The following is a 24,788-nucleotide window of genomic DNA, read 5'->3' on the forward strand; positions in this document are numbered from 1 at the left end:
ATTTTCTAAAGTATTTTCTGGTCATGCAGGTCTGGAAAATGCTGGACCAGAGAGGTTTATTATAATCCCCTTTTGATGGAAGAAGAAATTGATGCTGTGATGTTAACAAATACTCTATTTCTTGTACATCTCTCTGTGGCTGCTCAGTTGATGGGATTCTATCCTGATATCCTGACCACTGTCCTGTTGTGGTTGTCGCATAACTATCCTGTCTTTATGGGTCATAGGTGAGGTCTTCCCTAGAGAGGGTGAGCTTTCCAGAGTCCCTGTTAGGGGGTCTCTTAGCTGAGCCTCCCGGGAATCTAGGTGTGCTCCCAGGTATGGGAACACACTGCCTCCTGCCATCCGAGCTCAGCCCTGTTGTCCTGAGATGAGAATAAACAATTCCGTAAACAGGACCGTCTCATTGTGTGCTCTCCTCTGTTTGTCTCCCTTCCGCTCTCCTTGAGTCATTAATAACAGTCTTTTAGAGCTTGGATCCCATCTAGGCTGTGGGGAATAAGGAAAGAGTTGGAGCCCATGCTTGGTTTGGGGCATTAGCGGAGCTCAAACTCCTGCCTAAGTCCCTTGTGGTGGAGGCAGTGGCTACAGAGATACCCCCATGGGGAAGGTGGATTGGGGGAAACAGTCAGGGGAGACTGTTCCCACACAGAGAGTGGCCTCCACTGCCCTGTCTCCGATGGATTAAGGAAACAGAGAAGTTTCCTTCCGCATGACCACTGAGGTCACCAAGGGGATGCTGGGCTAACAGCGCCTGTGAGCCCATCCAGGAGCAGGCAGAGGGCTTGTGCAGTGGCCACCCGCTACCACTGAAACAGAGTGGGGAGGGGGAAGCAGACAGTGTTTATTCAAGGCCAAGTGCTCATAAAGCTGGCCTCCAGGGGCATGGGAGGAGCTCCTTTGTAAAACTCAGCCCAGCCTGGCTTCCACCCAGCACGCTCCTTTAGAACACCACAGAGCTTCACGGTGATCAAAGGCATGTAAAAGTAATTCCTACATGTCAACACCTTCGTCTTCCTTGGAATTTAAACCAGCAGTTGAAAACCGGAGGCTGGCGGGAGATCCTGTTCTCACTCCCCTGGTGTAAATGATCAGGCTAATGACTGACGAGTTCCCGGAAGGGCACTTGGCTGCCTGGCCAGGTTCTCAGAGGAGATTAGTTTGCTGGTTTGTCGGCTTGTACCCAGGGCTTTGCTGGGAGGGATCAGAGCTCTTGCCCAGCAGCACCAGCCCCTGCATTGCTGTCCTGCCTGCCCAGTGACCTGGGGCTGGGCACACCCAGCAACAGGCCAAGCCATTGGCACTCAGGGCAGCAAGCGTCCAGGTCTGTGGCCCTGGTCCCCAAAGTCACCTCAGACTCCCCTGCCTCATCCCACTCCTTAGTCTTCCTGCTCTCCTGACATTTGACGTGCCGTGTCCTAACTGTGATTTGCGGGTTGTCTGACTTCTCTGATCCTCAGATCCTTTATGTGTAACATTATTAAACATGGTATCACGGGTGCCTGGAGGGCTCAGTCGGTTAAGTGTCTGACTTCAGCTCAGGTCATGATCTCACAGTCTGTGGGTTCAAGCCCACATCGAGCTCTGTGCTGACAGCTCAGAGCCGGGAGCCTGCTTCGGATTCTGTGTCTCCCTGTCTCTCTGCCCCTCCCCCGCTTGCTCTCTGTCTGTTTCTCAAAATAAAATAAGGACATGGAAAAAAAAAAAACATGGTCTCACACACATTCACAAAGGATACTAAAGAACACAGCAGAAATAAAATCATTTGGGGCAACATGGGTGTCAGGGGGGTCAAAGGGTACAAACTTCCAGTTATAAAATAAGTAAGTCATGGGGATATAACATAAATAAGTCATGGTTACTTAGTTAATAATACTGTGCTGTAGGAGGGCCTGGGTGGCTCAATCGACTAAGGGACCAACTCTTGATTCTGGCTCAGGTCATGATCTCATGATTCATGAGATCAAGCCCCGCATCAGACTATGCACTGACAGTGTGGAGCCTGCTTGGGATTCTCTCTCCCTCTCGCTCTCTGCCCCTCTCCTACTTGATCTCACTCTCTCCTCTAACATAAATAAATAAGCTAAAAAAAAATAATACTGTGTAGTATATTTAAAAGTTGCTAAGAGGCTAAATCTTAAAAGTTCTCATTTCATCTCATTTTTCTTAAAAATTCTGTAACTATATGTGGTGATGGATATTAACTAGACCTATTGTGGCAATTGTTTTGTAATATACATATATTGAATCATTATGTTGTACACCTGAAACTAATATGTTCTATGTCAATCACATCTCACTGGAAAAATCATGTAAATATAGAATATATATTTGACTAAGAAGTGATAGCCAATAAACTGAAAACCGCTTCTCCATAATAGTAGTAAACATTTATGTAGCACTTAGTGCATGCCTGGCATTACTTTTTCAAAATTAATTACAACACCACTTTTCAAAGAAGCTTCACATATATTAACTCATTCAGTCCTCAAGACATCCCATGTAGATAGAGGTAGATACATCATCGCTATTATATCCATGAGAAAACTAAGAGAACTTAAGGTGTTTTGCCCAAAAATACATTTAAAAAATTGTTTTAAGTTTATTTATTCTGAGGGAGACAGAGAGTGAGCACAAGCAGGGGAGGGGCAGAGACAGAAAGGGACAGAGCATCCCAAGTGAACTCTGTACTGACAGTAGAGAGCCCAATGTGGTGCTTGAACCTACGAACCACAAGATCACCATCTGATCCAAAGTCAGATACTTAACCAGCTGAGCCAACCAGGCACCCTATGTGTATTTTTAATAAACAAAAAAGAAAAATCAGTATCAGTAGATTTCCATAGCAAAACCCTGAGGGTTAAGTAAAATAATGGCTGTAATGCAAATGAATTGTAAGTGCTCATACATGGTTATTCTATATTATTATTGATTACATTTTTAAAATATTAGGCTGTAAGATTTCCTCTACAATCTGGTATATGAAAGGCGATATGATTTAGCCAACAAACGTGTAGCCTCTGGGAATTTGGACACACGTGTTCAGATCCTGACCTTGGGGGAACACCTAACCTGTTAAGTCCTGTTTTCCTCACCTATGCTGGAGGGGGCTCTAATAGTGTTCAGCTGAACCATCTGGAATTGCCTGTATCTACCTGGCCGGTTTTGACCTATAAAAATGGTATTTCCTATGGCTCCCTGGTATGGCTACCTCATAGGGTTGCTTAGAAGGAGCAAAGAGCATCCTTGGGAAATACCCAGGACCGAGCCTGGAGTGAGCGATTCCAGCTGCTAACGAAGCTGTTGCAATAACAGAGGTGAGAAATGCCAAATGCCGAGAGTAGAAGACAGCAAGATGTGTCAGGAGGAGGGAACGTCAGAATGTAGCAGCTGGATAGAGCTGGTGATGGGCAAGAAGGTAGAAGCCAGGGTGACTCCCAGATTTCCAGCTTGGGGACAGGGGTGGGTGGTGGGTGGCACTGTTTCCTTATGCAGAACACAGAAGCAGTAGATCTGAGGAAAGCGTTTTGGCCAGGCTGAATTTCTGATGCCCATGGAATGTCTCATTATACGCCTCTGAATCCCAAGAGAGAGGTGTGTGGCAGAGACAAGAGGGTGTGGAGTCAGCTGTGTGCAGAGTGCTTTAGCTGAAGTCCTGAGGGACGTTGAAATCACCCAGGATTAGCACTGGAAAGCGTGTTCCCTGTGATCTCAGACAAAAGGTAACAATCCTGAACGAAGGAAGACATGGCATTTCCTGAGTCCCACTCTGTGCAAACTTCCTTGCTCGATGCAGACAGGTGAGGGTGGGGGAGTTAGCATTTGCGTTAACTTAGCTCCCTTTTTTGTAGGGCTTGCAGTGTGAGAGAAAGCTCTAGTTACAAAGCATAACAGTGAAAATGCTATTACCTATCCAGTAGGATTAGATCTGATGTGTACGTATTAACCCACATAGCCAATTGCCTAGCACTGATCAATACTGCCAACGGTGGTGCTATTTTAGCCAAAAGAGCATCGGAAGGAGGGCTCCTGGTTTGAATGTTGCAAAATATGACATTGATATTCTTGTGTGTGTGTGTGTGTGTGTGTGTGTGTTTAAAGCTCAATGTGTAAAGAATGGTAAGAATGCAAGAGATAGAAGGGCAGTGGTGTTGGGAAGGAGGAAAAGCTAGGGCTGGCGACCCGAAGTGCTTTTGATGAGTGTGGTCATATACATTTGGAGGGGAGCTAAAGATTATTCAGCCAGTCCATTAGCAGGAAACACTCAGTGTTGAAAAACAAGCTGAGCTGGAAAGGGAGCTTGCTTAGTAATCAGGTGTTGCTTTCTGGGTGGGATCGGCTAGGATGCCTTCTGGGGGTCTCAGGAGGAGACGGCCGGGGAAGGGAGGGAGCAGAGCGAGGGCCTGGGGGGCCAGAGAATCACACCAGGCTGCGGTGGGACTCTGCTGGGGTGAAGGCGAGGCTGCTGTCAGGGGAGCAGGGGACGGCTGAGGGGCAGGGGACAGGCCCAGTCACTGGGCAGAGTGCTGTGGTTCAGACACCAGCCAAGTGCGTCAGGGACGAGCCTCATTATGGAAGCTGGAGGCTGATCAGGAGTGCAGGACAGAATAATAAAAAATAAGGTAACATGAAATCAAAAGTAAAAAGAGTACTGTGTTAAATACGAATGCGAGGTGCTGCCTAATCCTCAGAGTAGCCGCAGGAAGTAGGCGCCATTCTTTCCACCTTACACGTGGGGGTACTGAATGTAGACGGGTTAAGTACTTGGACCGAGGCTCAGCTCGGAAGTGGCCAAGCCGAGATTTGAACCCAGGTCTGTCTGACTCTAAAGCCCATGCCCTCTGCTCTGCTGCCCACAGACACCCAGCCACATGGACCTGGTGGTGACAAAGGGGGGCTGCAGCCCGGGGCCCTCCTGTGTTCAAGGACCCCCAGGCCCCCTAGGAGGCAGCCTCGGGCTAGGCAAGCCTGGCCAGAGCCTGGTCAGGGAACTGGGGAGAGGAGGGGGAGCGTGGGGAGGCCAGGCAGGGTGACGCCTGGCTGCCGTGTCCTGGAGTCCTCAATCCGAGTGTTGAGGGGAGACCTGAGGGGAAAAGGAACAGTCTCACAAAATGACCGGTTCCTTCCTATGGAGCAGGTTTTATAGTCCCAGGTGGTGTCTAGAATGGCTTTTTGATAGCTCACTAATGACAGACAGATTACGGCCCACGTGAAGTTGCTGTTCACGAAGAGTAGGATCCATTAATTGCGCTGACAGCAGCCTGGATTCGGGGAAAGCCCGTGGGGAGGCTTTTCTTTGCCTCTCAGCCTTCGGATCGCAAGCGCCAGCTCCCTCGAGCACATGTGGCGCCCTGTCCACCTCCATGTGCGTTGGGAGCATCTTCCAAGGACAGGGTGGCTTGGGCCCAAGACTGCTACTCCAGCTCCACCTTCTCGCCGGGCGACCGCAGGCTTCTTGACTCTCTGGTTCCCGTTTCCTCCCTCTCCCTAGAATGGAGGCTTGAAGACTGAATAAGGCGATTGCACTGAAAAGCTTCCAAATTTATTATAAAACCAAACAAATGTTATTATTCAGAATAAGGAGAGAGAACTTATTTCCATGTGCTCTTCTAAAAGACCTCTAAAAGAGCATGGCTCTTGATTGCCGCTCAGGTCATGATCTCACAGTTTGTGGGTTCAAGCCCCGTGTTGGGCTCAGCACTGACAGCGCAGAGCCTGCCTGGGGTTTTCCTCTCCCTGCCCCTCCACTTGTGCTCTCTCTGTCTCTCTCTCAAAATAAATAAATAAACTTTATTAAAAATTTTTTTAAATGTTTTATTTATTATTGAGACAGAGAAAAACAGAGCATGAGTAGGAGAGGGACATAGAGAGAGGGAGACACAGAATCGGAAGCAGACTCCAGGCTCTGAGTTGTCAGCACAGAGCCTGATGCGGGGCTCGAACCCACAAACGATGAGATCATGGCCTCAGCTGAAGTTGGACCCTCAACTGACAGAGCCACCCAGGTGCTCCTAAAGAAAAATAAAATAAAATTTAAAAGAGCTCTTTGGATGACTGAGTCAATTATAGTAAAAAGAACTTTGGGTTGGAAATCTGGAGATGTGTTTCAGTTCAGGCCCTGCCACTAGCTGTGTGGCCTTGGCAAGTCTCCAGTTTCTTTGTTCACAGTGTGCGTGCGCACACGTGCACGTGTCCACGCCCACAGTGATAATTCCTGCTGGGCCTGGCTGGGCTGGGTATGAAGATACAATGCTGCTCCATGGCTGTCTGGAATCACTCTTGGGATAGCAGCTGGCCCCAGCTAAAGCAAGATGAATCCTGCTCCTCTTGGCTGTAACTTTGTATTCTTACAACTCTCTCCTTCCATACTTTGCCTGTTAAACAAAAGTTTAACTGCTTTGAGTTTTCCCAAAGAACGTAGTTGTCTTGGAAAGATCACAGACTTTTTGAATCTGATCAACTTGGTTTCAAATAACTTTACTGCTCATTAGCTGTGTGACTTTAGCCCCGGGCCTCCACCTCTCTGAGCCTCTATTTCCCTGCAGCGTTGCTGTGAGGATTCACTAAATCACAGCTGCAAAGCACGTAGCACAGAATATGTGTCCCACAAATGGTAGTTAGAGGAGACTTTTCCTACTTGTCAGAATAATTTTGTTTCTACAGAAGAAGTCGGTTTACCTAGCAGTCTGTCAGCTACATATCTGTTAATTAATAGTCCTGCAGTTCACAAATGCCATAGGAGTCAAGCTTCTTAATGGTATTTTGGAAAGTATTTATTGAGCATTCACTCCACTACATACTGGGAATAGCAACTAAAATAAAGGCATGGTCTTCATCTGCCGCAAGCACATAGTCAGGTGGGAGAGGTAAAACAAGAAATAATAATAGTAGCCCACCATGTTTGGAATCCTCATGACAGTCCTAAGGCAGAAGGCACTCCCATTACTCCCATTTTGCAGATGAGCAATCTGAAACACACAGCGGCAGGAAAATTGTTGAGGGTTACCCAGCTAGTAAGTGGAGGCAGCAACGGGCTTTGCAGCGCTGCTGGCTGTTGGCCACGGTGTCTGGGCTCTTAGCTTGCTGTACATAATGTACAGTGCGTAACTACGGAACTACAACACAACAGAGCTATAACGAAAGACCCGGGGATAGCCATATTATGACATGATAGAGATGTGCTGTAGAAGGTTGGGAGGGGCACTTCTGTCTGCAGGGTTGTAAGCCAGGAAAGGATGCTCAGAGGGAAGCTTTGAGCTGGGCCCTAGGTGCCCAGTAGCAGCTCTGTGGGCAAAGAAGGGGGAGGGGGCCGATGGAGGTGGATGGGAAACACTGAGGGTGTAGAGGTGAGGAAATGGGATGGAGGGCAGGAAGGGGACAGGAAGGTGGCTCTAGCAGGTGAGGGCTAGCCTGCCAGGGAAGGAGGGCCTTTTAAGCTATGCCAAGGATTTACACACAAGTGGTCGCCTACCACTCCTTGGGAGTAACTAATAGTATTTTTTTAGACTATTCAAGTAAACCCAGGGTACTCATCAGTGACAAAACAGTTTTTTTTATTTGTATATATTTTTTAATTCGCCACTGAGGTGTTTGTAACTGGAATGCTTCAAAAGCCAGGGAGTGGTGAAATGGGTGACCATGTAGTGGCAGGTGCGGGTCTTACCGCAGGGCCTGTGGTTTCCCCACTAACCACTGGGCTGAGAAGCGTGTTTGGATCCCCTTCCTCCAGTTCAAGATATTCCATGTCTGAGTTTAAAAATCTGAGTCTTGAGTGTCTCCCTGGCCAGACAGCAGTTCCTACTTTTGCTAATGCTGTGAAAGTCACTAAGAGTCAAAATTAAATTAGCCTTCCGTATGAGACACCGGACAATGCAATCCGATGAAGAGTAAGGGACTTGAGGAATGGGGATGCGAAGTTTTACGGTGGCTCCATGGCTCAGTGAATACGGGTCAACGACGTGAGCTCCCATCTCCCCTTTCCCACCCCAGACCAGCTCCCCTTCCTGCATTTGCTAAACCCATAAGCTGCTCCATCTCCCGCACCGCTGAGGCCGCCTCTCACCTTCACCTGCATCCAGTCACCAGGCACCCCCGGACCCACCTCTGCCTCACTTCCCCAGCCCAGCCCAGCCCAGCCCGGGCCTTCAAGACTTTGACAGCCCCGAATCATCCTGCGTCTGTTCTTGTTTTTTCCAAATCATCCTCCTCATGCCTGACTGGTACGGGCGCCCACCACGCCCAGGTTGAAAATCCACCAGTTGCTTATGGGACCAAGGATCCCATACACTGTGTGATCTCCTCTGCTCCTCCAGCCCCTCATTCCCAGGTGGGCTTTTCTCCCTCCCTGAACTATCCCTGCCTAACTCGGCGCATCATGGAGGCTACAGCCATCACCCAGGGACTTGGTGGCCCCAGACGTCTCTCCCGAGCTCCAGACACACATTTCCAGTGGCCACAGAGCCTCTCCAGCCTTGTGCCCTCTGGCCTCCTCCGTCTGGCTTGCCACCTCTGCCTGGCCCCCTGAGACCTCTCTCCTCTTTCCCTCCTTGGGAGTACAGCCATCATCACCGGGACCTTTGGGAGCTGCCCTCGTGCCCCTCTCTCCCTCACCTAGTCACCCAGTTCTGTCCATTTCACCTCCAAAATATTCTCAACCCTGCCTCCTCCCCTTCACCCCACCGCCAGCCTCTGTCCAGGCCCCTCCTCTCTGTCCGTGACCTCTGCCCCCTCCACACCATTTTCTGTGCAGCAGCCAGAGGGAGGTTTCTAAGTACGCATCCCATTAGACTGTGTCCTTCTCCAAACACCGCAGTGACTCTCCGTTACTTCAGGACATTGTCCAGACGCCCTAAAATGAAGTTCAAGGCCCTTCCCTGTCAGACCCCACCCCGTGCTCAGCCATAGTCTCCCCTCCCCCCTTCCTCACATCCTTCCCTCACTCACTATAGACATGGGCTCTGAAACCTGACCATCTGTGTTTAATTCCTGGCTACATATCCTATCGCCTGTGTGACCTTTGGCCAGCGAATTCACATCTCTGGGCACCCATTTCCTGAACCGTAGAATAGGGTTGTGGAGAATTAAGTGAGATGATACGTGTAACGTGCTCAGAACAGTGCCTGACCCACGAGTGCCCCGTAGGTGTGTGCGAAGGCTGTTGTCACCTGCGGCCCCGGCAGACTCACTGGTGAGCTTTCCAGTGCGCTCCAGCCATGGAACGGTTTGCAGGTGCCCAGGTTTGTCTTGCTTCGCTTCTCCTGCTTTGATGAAACGCCACCATACCTGCTCAGTTCTTCCTCTCGGTGTCACCTGTCGGCCTCCCACTCTTGCCCCCTCCTGTCGGGCGCTCGGTAACCCAGCTGCGGACTGGCTTGTCCTCAGCTGACTCGGAGATCACCTTGAACACTGGGAGCAGGGATTTGCCCTGAGTGCAAGGCTCGGTCTGCCGAGGCTGGACGGGGCTGGTCCCCGACACGCGCTTTGTGACATCTGCTTGTCTTCCTGAGGCTGCTTTGCCAGGGCCTGCGAGGCCAAGGGTCTCCATTGCTAAGACTGGGTGCAGATCCCTCCGGGTGACAGAGGACTGCTCCAACTGGCTTCGACTTCCCTGGTACAGCAGACCCAGCATTTCTTCCGAAACGGTCCTCGGAGCTGCCCCTCGCTGCTCATAATGTTTCGTGGCTTAGTCTTCCAGTTGCCGAATTTCTCTCTCAAAATATTTTAGCTTGCTTCCCCCAGATGCCCAGCCGACTTCCTCAAGGGCGTCGTGAATCCCCAATCTGGATCCCGCGCTTGTAGGCCTTCCCGATGCACTCCTCACGGTGGCACGGCGGGAGCTCTTCGCTGACTAATGTCACTTGTGCGTCTGTGACACAGCCTTCAACCGCTGCACGTCAAGACAAATCATTGTTCCCGTTAGATGGCAGAAGCCAGGGACCTTAGTGTGACCTCCTTATTTCTTAGGTGAGGACAGCAAAGCCCAGGAGTTAAGGTGACTTTCTCCAGGTCACATCGTCAGAAATTACCTGACTAAATTGGGACTAGAAATCAGATTTTCTGCTTTTTTTTTTAACTTCAGTTTTCTTCCTAACTCACCAAAAGCTATTTATTTGCATGCTTTTATTAAAAAGTTTTAAAAACTTAAAAAAAATTGGGGCACCTGGGTAGCTCAGTTGGTTGAGTGTCCAACTTCGGCTCAGGTTTTGATATCATGGTTTGTGAGTTCAAGCCCCGCATTAGGCTCTGTGCTGACAGATTCTGTGTCTCCCTCTCTCTCTCTCTGCCCCTCCCCTGCTTGTGCTCTGTCTCTCTCTCTCTCTCTCTCAAAATAAATAAACGTTAAAAAAAACTTAAACAATTGCAGTAAAATACACATAACAAGATTTACTGTCTTCACCATATTCAAATGTACAGTTGAGTAGTATCATCTCTAGAACCCTTTTCCTCTTCCCAGACTGAAACTCTGTGCCCACCAAACACTAACTCTACCCCTCCCTCCCCTCAGTCTCTGATGACCACTCTACTCGGTCTCTATGAATTCTGATTCCTCTAGGTACTTCCTGTAAGTGTGACCATTCCATGTCTGTCCTTTTGTGCGACGGCTTATTTCTCTGAGGATAACGTCAGGGTTCATCCATGTTGTAGCGGGTGTCAGAACTTCCTTCCTTTTTATGGCTGAATAATCTTTTATCAGGTGTGCATAGTACACTTTGTTCATCCCCTCATCTGACACGGGCACTCAGGCTGCTCCCGCCTTTTGGCTGCTGGGAGTCATGCGGCTCCGAACATGGATGTCCAAATATCTGTCCCCCGAGCGGTATTCCGTAGGCATTTAAGTTTAGAGACATTTGCTGCTGCCCATCTTTGTCACTCATCTTTCTTTATTATTTTTTTTTCTAATGGAAAATACAAAAAAAAGCACAGTGAAGAATATAAAAGTCATGGATTTTTTTTTGTGGCATATATTTACAGGATATCCTTTTCATGTTCACTGTAATTTAATAAGGTTTATACATCCTGAGAGAGAATTTTAACCTACAGTCCCATCTCTGTAATAGGATGGACACTTGAAATATATTTAAGGAACCGAGAGTGTGAACATGGAATGTGACCTTGGCCAGCCCTGGCCTTTCAGAGAGGAGTTCCTTCAACGTATGATCTTACCTTAACAGTCTACAGAGGGAGTTAGTTCTTTGTGGTGGTGCTTCCTTAAGACCGTGTTAGTAGAGCAGGTTACTGCCAAGAGTCAGAATTTTGAACCAGGGACTTTTCCCAGTCACATTTCTCAGATCTCCACTAGGGGGCAGTAAAAGACACACAAATTTTTCCACCGGCTGAATGAGCGCCCAGCAATCAGGCCACCACATCCTGTTTGCATCTCTTTCAGCCATCCGTGCATAGTTACAAGATAATGGATTTCACGTCCAACAGCAGCTTTGAGGAAAACTGGAGATGCCATCAGCTGTAACCTACGTGCAGGTCTTCCTCACCTTCAGGCTGACACCAACGCATAAAACTTCATTCGCTGTGTTGGTCCCAGATTGTATTTTTATTTAATTCACATTTAGTTCAGCAATTCTCAAGCTGAGGGAACATCAGAATCACCCATCATGCTTTCTCCAAAATACACGTGCCCAGGTCTCCTCCCAGATCTATTAAATCAGACTCTCTCGGGCGGAGGCCTAGTTATACGGACTATATTTTTATTCTGGTCCTCGAGTTCTTGCTAAGAACCAGTGCATGCGTGCTTGGCTCTAATAACTGGAAAGGGCCGCCCTTGAGTAAAACCCCAGAGGAGAGCGAATATGAATTCTGGGAAATCTCTTTCCCTTTTAAAAATAGAAGTCCCTGAAGGATCTGGTGGCTATGGGAACCCCATTTGGAAGAGCTGGGAGGCTTTCCCCCAGACTGTGCTTCTCCTGTAAGAAGTTAGGGCCCCAGGAGGAGCTCTGGAACTGGGGAAGTGCTGGAAAACTGAGCACCTGCGGTTACCCTCCGAGAAGACCACGCTCAGGCAACGAGCCCCTTATTGTGCGGCCAGAGCTCGGATCTCAGCTGTCTGTATGTTAAGAGAAGCTTTCCTAAGGTATTCAGGAGAAAGAGGCCTTTAATTTTATGTTATGAGAGGTAAATTGGCATCATGGAGGACCTGAGGTGAGGTCAGCCAACCTCCGTTTCCTTGGAACCATCCCACCAGCCCGTTAGGGGACCCAATGCAAATCAGGTCATCTTTCTGAGCCTCAACTTTCCAGTTTGAATTATGGGAAGACTGGATGGCTTTGATCTCTGAGGATCCTGCCAGTCCTAAGATTTCAATGATCCCATTAGTATTAATAATCATGATTTGTACGGTCCTATTCCAGCAAAGAGCAGAAGAAATATTCAGTAATGCAATGAATGACAGAGACTATTGACCACGTAGTTTAATTTATTTAAGGCATATACACTGAATTCAAAGGAGAAAATATTGCTCCTGATAACATATTGAACCGTTAGTATCTTCGGCATAGTAAAAGCTTTCCAGAGGGAAAAATTACCCATCGGTGCAAACTCGACATTTTTCACTTCTTGATCCATAACTGCCATTTCTGCAGCATGCTTTTATTTACTGCAAAGGGCCAAATGTATGAATGCTTTGGATGAATATTAAATAACTACATAAACGTCAAGGTCACAGTTGCAAGAAAGGCTCAGTGGAGGGCCCTGGGAGGCTTGCATTGATCTCCCATGAACTTCCATTCTCGAATCCTGCTGACAAGGGGAAACAATTGATGTGGACCATGATTAAGGTTTTAAGTGTTTCTCCATTGTTAAAGACCTTTTACAAGCCCGGAGTAACCGACAGTGCCCAAGGAATTGGCAAAAGCTTCACTGAGAAATATAGGCTGGCCAGAGAGATAAGCGAAACCCAGAGCGCAGATGTCCCAGGCTGAGCTTGCACAGCAAAGGTGGAGGGCTGGGGCGAGCCCAGTGCTGGGGCACGCCACCTCCTCGCCCCCCCCCCCCCCCCCCCGGCCCCTCTGAGCCACAGAGTTCACAATGGGAGGCCTGCTCTGGGGTCCCGCACATCCCAAGCTGCAGAGAGACCGGCTGCCTCTTTCACGGCCACCTCCGCCTTTTCTCCAGCTCCCCTCCCCCAGCCCCTGCCTTCCAGTCCGCAGCGGCACAGAGGGCCTGACAAGTGTCCGGGGAAATTGGGTGCCTATGAATTATGCAGACCTGCACATCCAGACTGTGTCTGGACTGGTCAAGTGCCCTGGATAATTACGTGAATGTCCTGCTGACCTGGAGCTGGGAGGACAGCAGACATTGTGGATACATAATCTGGTTTCAAAAAGATCTCAGCAGACTGGAGGAGGATGGGCCCAGTCCACTGGATGAACTGAGTAATAGATATAAATGATGACACGAGCGTTTCCCCGCATGAGCTCGCCGTTTGGTCCTGTGCTCGGCCCTTCGCACATTTTAGTTTATTTCTTTACCGCGACCCAGTGAGGGTAGGTTTGTAGATCTCCATTTTTTTCTTTTATAGTTCATTGTCAAGTTGGTTTCCATATAACACACAGTGCTCATCCCCGTGGATGCCCTCCTCTGTGACCATCACCCCCCTCCCTCCTCCCCCTCCCCCATCAGCCCTCAGTTTGTTCTCAGTATTATAGATCTCCATTTTTAAGAGGAGGAAACAGAGGCATGGGAGGGCCAAGGAGGGCGCAGGCACTTCAGAGTCCTTCATCGAGGTTCCCATCCCACTGCCGCCCCTCAGCTGACAAGTCACGTCATCCTGAACAATCAGGAAGAGCTGGGCTTCGTGGCTGCCTTTCACGTGTGAGGTTCTGGGCACTTCGACCTCTGCGTTCATTATCTCATTTATTCTTGAGAACAATCCCACTGCTATGTTACAGACTGAGGAAGTCACAGAGAACTTAAGTCACTTGCGCGGGGTCACACAGTAAGCAGCAGGGCCAGGATCGAGCCCAGGTGGTTGGATTCCAGGGCGCACACTGTTAGCAACTGCTGTGCCCTCTCTGCTTCCCAGGTTGTAAAAGGGGAATCATATTCTCTGTGAGGGTTAAACTCGGTCACTAATGTCAATGCCTAGTGGAGTTATCTGGCACATAGTAGGCACTCATAAAAGGTTCTTCTCCTCCTCCCCCTTCTCCCCCTCTCCTCCCTTCCTCCTCCTTGGCCTCCTCCTCCCCTTCCTCCTCCCCTTTCCTCCTCATCTTCCTCTTCCTCCTCACCATCCTCATATCATCATGAGTTAAATGACTTGTCTGGGTTTAGACTTCATAACTGACAAAGACCCAGGATTCGAACCTGGCTCCTGTGACCGCAGATCTGCCACATCCTCGGTCCCCCTTCTGGAGGACAAGCCTGAGGGCAGTCCCTGGGTCCCTGTCTTGGTCCAGTATTACAGTTTTTTCTCCCTGGTGCTCAGCGAATACTCACACAGGCGGGGCTCACTTTGTCACTCATTCACCAAATGTTTGCCGAGGCCCTGCTCTGACTTGGGGGATCCAGAGAGGAAGAGAATATAACGCTAACTGTTCTTTTTCCCTCCACCAGGTTCGAATGGTGAAAGATGGTGACCCCTCCTGGAAGCCCACGTTTATCGTGAAACCTGACGGTGGTTGTCAGGGTGATGGAATCTACCTCATTAAAGACCCCAGTGACATCCGCCTGGCAGGGACCCTTCAGAGCAGGCCGGCGGTGGTCCAGGAGTACATCTGCAAACCTCTTCTCATCGACAAGCTCAAGTTTGATATTCGTCTGTATGTCTTACTCAAGTCCTTAGACCCCTTAGAGATTTATATAGCCAAAGACGGACTCTCTAGATTCTGTACAGAGCCATACCAGGAGCCCAGCCCCAAAAATCTGCACCACATCTTTATGCACTTAACCAACTACTCACTGAACATCCATAGCGGCAACTTTGTCCATTCGGACAGCACTAGCACGGGCAGCAAAAGGACTTTTTCTAGCATTCTTTGCAGGTTGTCTTCCAAAGGTGTTGACATCAAGAAGGTCTGGTCTGATATCATCTCCTTGGTGATTAAGACTGTCATTGCTCTGACTCCAGAGCTCAAAGTCTTCTACCAGTCGGACATCCCTGCAGGGAGGCCGGGGCCCACGTGCTTCCAGGTAACCATCGACGGTCTCCGCCCGAGTCCCCAGCCTTGTCGGGGCCTGTGGCGGGCTCCCCAGCTTCCTGTGAGATGAGGGGTGGGCGCGGGGGTGGCCTTTGGGGTTAATCCTGGGTCCAACTTCCTATTTGCTAGCGGTGTGATGTGAGGCAAGTTACTTCCCTTTTCTCACTTGTAAAACAAGTACCTCCCTGAAAGGATTCTTGTAAGAATTAAATGAAATAACGTACGTAAAGCACAGTGCTTGCCATTTGTTTATTCATCCTTCCTTCTAGCAGTTCTTACCACCTGCGTAGTAGGGGCCAGGCACTGTCACAGGTACTGGGGAGGCAGTAAGTCAGGTCTCCACTGGCTGAAGCATAGACTTTACTAATATGAGAGACAAATGATTTGTGAAACACCTGATATAAAGTGTCACAAGTACTCAAGCAGAGTAAGAAATGTCCTGGGCACTATGACATTGTGGGGCCCTCTGAAATCCTCTAGGTGGAAGTGAGTGTGGTCTGGGAAGGCTTTGCCGGGGTGGAAGTTGGATGGAGCAGGAGACTTCTGGATAGGGCTGGGGACACAGTGTTCCAGGGGTGATCATGGATTCAAGGAGCTGTAAGAGGATCAGTGTGGTTGGAGGGTGGGGTTTGCCGCACAGCTTGGAGGGAGATGAGGGAAGAGGAGGTCGGAGAGGGAGGTAGTGGCCGAGTCGCGGAAGGCTGAGGGCAGTGGGGGCCCCCAGGGGATGGTTGTGGGGGACCAGTGTGCTTAGGTTCACGTTACAAAGAACAAACCAGATATAGGGGGGAGAGTGGATTGGGCAAGGCTGGGAGCAGGGCGTTGGCTGATGAACTGATCGCTTTCGTACAAGCAAGAGGTGGTGTTCACTTGGAATCGGAAGGTCTCGGTGTGCCTGTGTGACATCCAAGCGGAGAGTCTGAGTGGACAACTGGACATTTGGGCCTGGAGTTCAGGAGCGAGAGGCCAGGGCTGAGCTGGGGTCTCATCTGCGTCCAGACAATGACTCAAGCCACGCGAGGCTGCGGGGGACATGGGGCCTCAGAAGAGACCCCATGGTGGACACCACCATTTAGGCAAGGGAGAGGTGGCTGGGGTGGGGGCACCAGCAAAGGAGGGCAACGAGAAGGGGCTTGGGACATAGAAGACATATGGGGACGGGGAGCACCCTAAGTGCCAAGGAAGACGTTGTTGGAGGAGAAGCAGGCAGAGAACAGCAGCGAAAATGTCCCTGAGATGTCACAGGAGACCAGAACTGAGACTGCCCGCTGGTGAGGGTGGTCTTCAGGAAGGGACAGGGCAGGGCCACGGTGTGGTGGGCAGAGCCAGAGAGGGGGTGGGGAGCGGGAGGGACAGTAGCGAGTTCTTTCAGAGCATTTGTCCCTTAAGTGGGTGGCCGGGACCTGGAGTCTGGGCGCTCAGTGGACACACAGGCTCCCGCTACCAGCTAAGTCAGAACGGGGAGCGGATAGTAAGAACGGGCACCGTGGGACCCTCTCCATCTAGTCTTTGTGGCGATCGGCATAGAACTAGAATACACAGCACTGTGTGTAAGCCCCGGAGCGGCAGGAGAAAATGGTCATCCCAAACGCACCCCCTCCCACACCCACGACCGCCAGACACTGCTTGTCCCCATCCCATTTTCCTACCCACCGCCGGGGTCACATTATCCAGAATTTTATGTGTATCATTGCTTTGCTTTAAAAAATACTTCTCACGAATGTATCCCTAAACAGTATATCGTTTCATTTTGCTTGGTTTTGTGCTTTATAAAAACGCTACTATATATGGTCTTTTTGCACATTCTCTCTGCATGTTGGGTGGGGTGCTGGGGCTGTTTTGTGGGCACCGCTGTAGATACACACAATTTGGGCTGTTCCCCGTCCTCCGTCTCAGGCGGGAGAACTCCAGGCGGCGTGGGGAGAGAAGGAGGGGGGAGGCGGGGGAGAGGGTCTCTAATGGGTGGGCTGTTCATTCAACAGCAAAAGAAGGGGGCTGGTCCCAAGGAGCCTGTGCCAGACAGGGAGGCTCCCCCTGCGGCACCGGTCAGCAGGGTGCCCAGGCAGGCTGGTGGGACCCTGTGGAGGGCAGTTCAGGCAGTGGTCAGTTCCAGGAGGGGACGGCTGTCATCTGGAGTTCTGTCCCGAGGCACTTGGACCCCAGGCTTTGGGTCGCAGGTGGGGTGCCCAGGCAGGCAGCTTCAGGCATTAGGAGGGGTGAGTGGGCAGGATTTAGAGACAGGACCAGAGAAACTGCGTCTTATCCCAAGCCATGACAAGGTTGGGGATGGGAGATAGTTGCAATGGGGAGGCATCCAGGGGTCATCCCGGGGGACCGTGTGGTCCCATCTGTTTGACAGTGACAGCTATTCCAGGAGCGTCATGTGGGCCCGGGACGCACAGCCAAGCCACACAGCCCCAGCACAGTGCCCGGGGAGGGGGGGCAGGATGGCTGCCCGCTGCCTGACTTGCTGCGGACAGGCTGCAAGGGTGGGGGGGGGGCACTGTGGTGGGGCCGGGCTCCCCCGCTCTGGGGAGGCACTGAGGGCAGACAGCGAGGGAGCCACTGGTTTGGACAGATCACGTCTAGCAGACGAAACCGCAGCCCCACATCTGTTTTCCATTGCTTGACTGCACTAAATGCTTCCAGGCCTGGGGTCAGGGGACGAGCCCTGGACTGGAAGCGACACTCCAAGGGAGAAGCTCTTCCTCTTTCCAGCTGTGTGACCTTGGGCCAGCTTCTCCACCACCCTGGGCCTCTGTCTCCCTCTCTGATTACCCACACTCACCTCCCAACCTGCCTTCTCAGGGCAGTATTGTAGGTGAACAACTTTGACATATGTAAGGTGTTAGATGTTTGAAGTTTGGTTTACCCTGCATTTCAGATTCACAGTGATTGAGGAAATGCTATTCTTTTGCCCTTGGAGGCCTCTCTTAGTTTCTTCATTCGTATCACTTGGTAAAATACCTATTAGTTTGGGTCTCCAAATACCTGAAGTGATTTGAAACCCAAAGCTACAGGGAGAAGGTATGGTTCTGCTCTCGAGTTGCTGTGTGATCTTACACATAAGTCACTTCCCTTCTCTGTGCCTCAGTTTCCTCACCCTCCTTCCAGGGCTGATGTCCACCCCACACGAGATAAAGAGTATAAAAGACTTTGCAAACTATAATGTGCGGTGCGTGTATAATAAATTCTCTCTTTGTCGTAAAGCCCCCTTTGCCCAGCCCCCGCTGCAGCTTTTCAGGACATAAACTGTAGCCCACCACACCACATTTATCTTAAACATGTGATGTGACCCCTTTCCAATCACAGCCACAATCACTACTTGGGAAACTGTGATGGCCCGGAGCAGCCGCTGGCACTGCTCAGGCTGTGGGCAGGTTTCCTGTAATCTGTTGCCTAGGAACGTGGCCGCCCTGTCATTCCAGCCCAGCCCCCGCCATCACCCAGCCGCTGCCACCCCCCCGCCCACCCCCCGCCCTGCGACACATCCTCCTGTCAGTCTTCCTGGGGGCAGCAGGGTGCTGCTAGCTTCAGCAGGAAGGGCCATCCGGGGGTAGATGATTCATGTGGCAGAAAAACACATGCAGAGGAAAGATTTCAGCTCAGCTTTTCAAAAACATGCTTTCCCAATCCCGTTGCTTGGTCTCTGTCTTCCTTGAGCCCGGGGTCTAATTCTCTCCTCGGGTCATGATTCTTTCCCTCAGATGTCTGGAGAAGACACCTTTCCTAAGGCCCAAGGCACTTCTCTTTCTTTGTTCTTTTGACCTCCTACTCACCTTCAGCCCCACACACCCCATAGGAAGGGGATGGAGAAGCAGCCTTGTGGCCCTACGAGGGCTTTGGGCTTTGCTCTCAGAGGCTCAGGGTTTGAGCTAATACCAGCTTCTCTCTCCAGCCACTCTAGCTGGTGAGCTTGCAAGTTAACCTGTCTTTGCCTCAGTTTCCTTATCTGGCCTGCCACACAGAGCAATTCCTAGCTCTTGGATAGTTTGTGCATTCCCAAACTGCACGTTTGTTCTCCTATTGGCCAGGCATGTTCTCTCTATTCCCTGTTTTTTTTTTTTTTTTTTTTTTTGAATTCAGAGTTTCCACCAAGGTGCTGCTTACATCCCTCCTTCTCGATAAAGCCTTTCTTGACCACTTCTGATACATAAGGTATTTTCTTCCTTTGGAATGTTCCCTGGGCACGCACTGAGACGAGGCCCCGAGCTCACTGTGGGGCATGTAGTCATGGGTATGACACAGCCCCTGCCCCTAAGAGGGGCACAGGCTAGTGGGGAAGCCCGACACCTGGGGATCACAGTTCTTTGTCGTAAATGCTGTAGGAGGGCCTGTGCACGGAGAAAGGAGTACTTAATTTTGCCTGACCCCATCAGGGAGGGCTTCCCAGAGGAGGAGCTGTTTTAGCTGGAGCTTAAGGCATGGAGAAGAATTCACCAAGCAGAAGGGGGCAGGGGACCCCATAGTGGCCTGCTTTCCCTTCCAGCTCATGGGCTGCTGCTTCTGTGCCCCTCCTTCTCGGCCTTCAGTGTTGGGCATTCCTGGGACTCAGTGCTTGGAAAGTTCTCTTGTCTACAATCACTCTCCAAATGACGTCACTCAGCCCCATGGCTTTAGGTACCAGCTATGTGCCGTTGACCCCTGAATTTTTATCTCCAGTCTTGACCTCTCCTTGGGCTCCAGGCTGGCATACCCAGCCACCCCCTTTCATTTTTTTCACCTGGATATGCAGTGGGACTTTCACATCCAACATGTCCCACATCAGACTCTTGAGTTCCCTCCCAAACCTCGTCTCCCATTGTTTTCCTATTTCAGCAAATCACGGCATCTGATCGGTTCCACAAACCAAAAACCTGAGCCCCTGCTTTGTTCTTTTCCTCTCCCTCCCAGATCTAATACGTAAGCAACTCTTGCAGACACACTTTAAAATACTCCTAAATGTAGCCGCGCCTGACCAGCTCCACTGCTGCCATCCTGGTCCAGACAGCCGTCACCTTGCACTTGTACTAGCACCAGAGCCTCCTGATTGATGTCCCGTTTCCCACCCTTGCTGCTTATGGCCTATTTTTCTCACTGTAGCCAGACTGATTCTTTTAGAACATGTCAGATCAAATTACTTCCCTTGTGCAAACTCTCCCAATGGCTTTCTTATTGCACTTAAAGTCCTGGCTCCTTATCCCGGCCCACAGATGCGACAGGACCTGTCCCTTGTCTTTCTGTCTGACCTCATCTCCTACCACTGTCCCTCTCTATCACCCCTTGCTGTTGTTCAACTGTGACCTTTGTTCTTGCTGTTCCCTCTACCTGGAATGCTCTTTTTTAGGTCTTCAAATGACTTATCCACTTACTTCATTCAGTCCCCATTCATGCATCACCTCTGGAGGCCTTTGCTTCTGGTCATGATGGAACAACTCTGGACTTAATGTCCTTTTGAAAACAGCTAGAATACTGGGCAACATACGTGAAATAAGTGGTTTCAGCTTTTGGACAACACACGGCTCCACCCTGTGATCCCTGAGGAAGTGGAGGGTGGAACCGAGGTGAGTCCTGTGGTTGTCACAGCTTTCTGTCTAGGAAAAATCTCCAGGACGTGGACGCAGGGAGGAGGAGCCTACACCAAGCCTGGTGACCTCAATGAGCTGAAGAGTTGGAGATCAAAGTTTGGGAAAGCTGAGGTGTCTGGAATCCTGTGAGCAGAATTCTGAAAAGGGGGGAACTGAGCAGGAAAAGGGCTCTGGAACCCACAGAGATCCCTGTGCTGTTACTGTGTGCAGTGCTGATGCATCAAGCTGGGCGAAGAGTGACCGGTGGACTGATACATTGAACAACTTCTGGCGCTCACGCAGAGCAGGGAGAGGTGTTCCCACTCCGAGTAGCCAGGGTGGATCATCCTTGGTGGGCATCAGGAGCATCCAGTGGAGGTTCCAGAGAAGTTATGCCTTAATGGACTGAATCTTCCCTGGAATGAAGGTTACTCTAGACGGACCTAGTGGAACTTAAACAATAGGCCTTGGGGGCACCTGAGTGGCTCAGTTGATTATGCATCTATCTGACTCTTAATTTCGGCCTAGGTCATGATCTTATGGTTCATGGGTTCAAACCCTGCAACGGGCTCTGTGCTGACAGCATGGACCTTGCTTGGGAATTTCCCTCTCCCTCTCTCTCTCAGCCTACCCCCGCTCCAAAATAAATAAATAAACATAAAATAAAAAATAGTTCTTGGAGGTATCTATCAAACTAAACTGCAAATAACATAGCAGTTTTTGAAAAACAAAACCAAGACACTCAGGATTATAATGTTCACAGTGTCCAGCATCCATTTGCATCCAGGCATTCCACAGAGCAGGTAAGGTAACCCACACCAAGGGGGGACATCAATACAAACAGACCCAGAGCTATCAGCAATCATGAAACTAGTAGGGGAAAGATGTTACAACAGCTCTCATAACTACACACAAAGTTTTAAAGGAAAATATGAGCTTAATGAAGAGGAGAGATGGAAGCTATTAAAAAGAACCAAACGAACTTCCAGAAGAGAAAAATACAAAGTCTGAAATAAAAAAATTCACTGCATGAGATTAGCAGACTAGACACTGCAGAAGAAATGATCAGTGAACTTGAAGACATAGCAATAGAATCTATCCAAAAGGAAACAGAGAGAAGAGAAAATGACAGGAAAAATAAGTGAACAGACCCTCACTTTATCTCTGGTACAATATCAAGTAGTTTAACAGGTGTATAACTGGGGTTCCCTGAGCAGAAGAGACAAGTAACATACAGAAAGATTTTTTGCAGAAATGGCCCCAGATTTCCAAATTTGAGAAAAAAACCTGGAAATATGCAATACAAGAAGCTCAAGAAACTCCAAGGAGGACACACACCCACACACCCACACCCACACACACACACCCCAAAGCTTAACAAAATCAAATTGCGGAAAACCAGTGATGACAATAAAAATCTTATGTTCAGAGGAAAAAAGAATAACCAAAAAGATATTCTGATCAGAAACTGTGGAAGCCAGAAGGCAATGGGATGACAAGGTCTTCCCTAGTTATCTGTCTAAACCACCAACCCTCCCTTCCACCGACCACATCACACTCATTTGCCTTGTTGACTACTTTCTCCCCAGGGTCTAGGATAGTACCAAGTATTTAGTAGGTGCTCAATAAATATTTCATCAGCAAAGTTGTCTTCCAGGCAGAAGAGTATAAAGGAGAAAGTAGTAAAGCATCCTATAACTATAATAGTTCAGCACAATTACAGCCCAAGATATGCAGGAGGGAAAGGGAGGAAATAAAGCTGGAGTGTGAGACAGATGTCAGGTTATAGAGGAATTTGTAGGAACAAGGGCTTCATTCTGCAGGCAGGAATTTTAGGCAAAGGAGTGCTAATACTCTGTTTGCATTTTAGAAAAATTACTCAGGCAGCCCCCTGTACCAGGTGAACTAGATGGGTGAGATTGAAAGCAGGGAAATAAATGGGAGAGCTATTAAATTAGTCCAGGTGAGAGCTGGTGCAGACCTGATCTAGACCGTGAGCGATGAGGATGGGCCAGCTCTAGAAAGTTCTTCAGGAGGTAGCATGTACACGAGCTGGTGAGCAGCTTGATGTAAACGATGAAGGAGAAGGTTTTAACTTGTGTAATTGGGTGGATAAGGAATACAAGAGGCAAAGTCGATTTTAGAGAAAGGTACTGTATTCATAATATAATTCACCAAATTCACATAATTTGGCTGTGTGATAAATTACCCCCAAAGTTAGCGGCTTAAACTCACAAACATTTGTGATCTTTCAGTGTGTGTGGATCAGGAATCTAGGCGTAGGGGACTCCCTCTGGTTCAGTCTCACAGGCCTGTAATGACTACAGTCACCTCAAAGCCTGGCTGGGGAAGGAACCTGGGGGTAGGCCTCAGGGCCCCCTGGCTGTTGTTTGAGACTTTAGTTCCTTGTCACCTGTGCCTCCAGCATAGCAGCTGGCTTCCCTCAGAGTGTGTGAGCAAGAGAGTCAGAGAAGGTCTTCCAAGATGGAAGCCACAGTCTTTTTATGATCTCATATTGGAAGTGACATCCCATCATTTCTGCCCTTTGCTGTTTTTTAGAAACAAGTCGCTGGGTGTGGCTCACACTCAAAGGGAAGGGATTACACAAGGGCACGATTACCAGGAGGTGGGGGTCATTGAGATCATTTTAGAGGCTAATGAGTTTGGTTAGTGATACTGAGTTTGGGTATGTTGAATGTGAGGACTCTGGGATCTCCCAGATGGGACTACTCTGGATACAGAAGGATGTGTAATTCTAGGGCTCCAGAGAGAATCCCCTCTCGATGGAATGTAGCTTGGACCTTGGCATGAGTGTACAAGCAATGGTTCAGGACCCTTTTCTTCTCAGGTTGTTTTGGAAGCTTCTAGAAGGGCTGAAATACAGATAACTTTGAATCCCCAGGGTGCCCCTCAAGAAGGAGATGTGCAACAGATAATTGCTGACTTAATTGCTTGCAACAGGGGTAGAGTATCAAGTGATTGAAAAGTCCTCTCTCTCCTTTTGACAATTCTTGCTCTGCCATCAAACTGGAGAGAAGTTTTCTCCTTGCTAAGCTGCAGGTTTATGATCTGCATAAAGTGGCTGTTGGACTAGATTCGTAGTTTTAATAGATATTATATTATATTATATATATAAAACTTTCTTCTCTGCGGACCCAAGAATATGAAATAGGTAAAGGTTACTTTGACCCGGCCTCCCAGGGCTTCCCCAGGAAAGAACCCTGTTTTGAAAAACACTAGACCAAATTCCTGATTTTGTGCCAGCTCTATTCCAGAATTTTGTGACAAGCTCCTCCCAGGTCCGTTATTCTGTTTACTGAGATCCTTTGATGCTACATATTTCATTGAACTTTTGAAAAGAAAACAATTTGTATTTCCTTGAACTCATGAAAAAATATAATAAAGCACTCATTAAATACTGTTTCAGTCACTGTGCAAAATATTTTACATTGCATTATCTTTACTTGGTCTTGTCTCCCCACTACTGGATCGTAAGCTCCATGGGGGCAGGGACCTTGTCTAGTCCACTGCTATAGTTCTAGAAGGTAGAATAGTTCCTGGGATATAGGAAAGCATTCAATAAATATTTTTCGAGAGAATGAACTAAGGTAAGTACTATGCTTAGTCCCATTTTACAGATGAGGAAACCGGAGCTTAGAGTTGCTAAGTAACTTGCCCATAGTTGCACAGATTAAAGGCAGAGCTAGGATTTGAAATGAGCTCCTCTGGACTCTAAAGCCACATAATGCCATTTCTTGTCGGTGGGATCAGTAGGAGACTATGAAGGGAGCTAGCATATATTGAGTACTTCCTACCTGATGAGCATAACCCTGGGTACTTTTTGCTTCCATTATCAGCTACACTGCAAGGTAGCTATTGTTAACTCCCATTTTACGTGAGGCAGATGAAACTCAGACAGGCTAAGCACCGCACCTAGAGTTGTCTAGCTAGTGTGAGAGACGGAGGTAGGATTGGAGCCAAGTATGTCTGACTCCGAAGCATTTCTGTACAAGACCCTACATATTCAACTATATGCACCAAAGTTTAGGTTCTAGAAAATACCATGCCATGGGTGGGTGCAGATCAATATGGC

At 49.1% G+C, this 24,788-nt stretch overlaps 1 protein-coding gene across 1 annotated transcript in view; it reads left to right on the forward strand.

Moving 5' to 3' along the window:
* TTLL11 (tubulin tyrosine ligase like 11) overlaps positions 1–24,788 on the forward strand; it is a 246,110-nt gene that overhangs the window by 91,489 nt on the left and 129,833 nt on the right. Inside the window, exon 7 of the mRNA XM_029919622.1 lies at positions 14,566–15,141. Coding sequence (XP_029775482.1) covers positions 14,566–15,141 — 576 coding nt within the window. The remainder of the gene's footprint in view (positions 1–14,565; positions 15,142–24,788) is intronic.

The sequence above is a fragment of the Suricata suricatta genome, chromosome 13 (assembly GCF_006229205.1).
Source record: "Suricata suricatta isolate VVHF042 chromosome 13, meerkat_22Aug2017_6uvM2_HiC, whole genome shotgun sequence".
NCBI lineage: Eukaryota > Metazoa > Chordata > Mammalia > Carnivora > Herpestidae > Suricata > Suricata suricatta.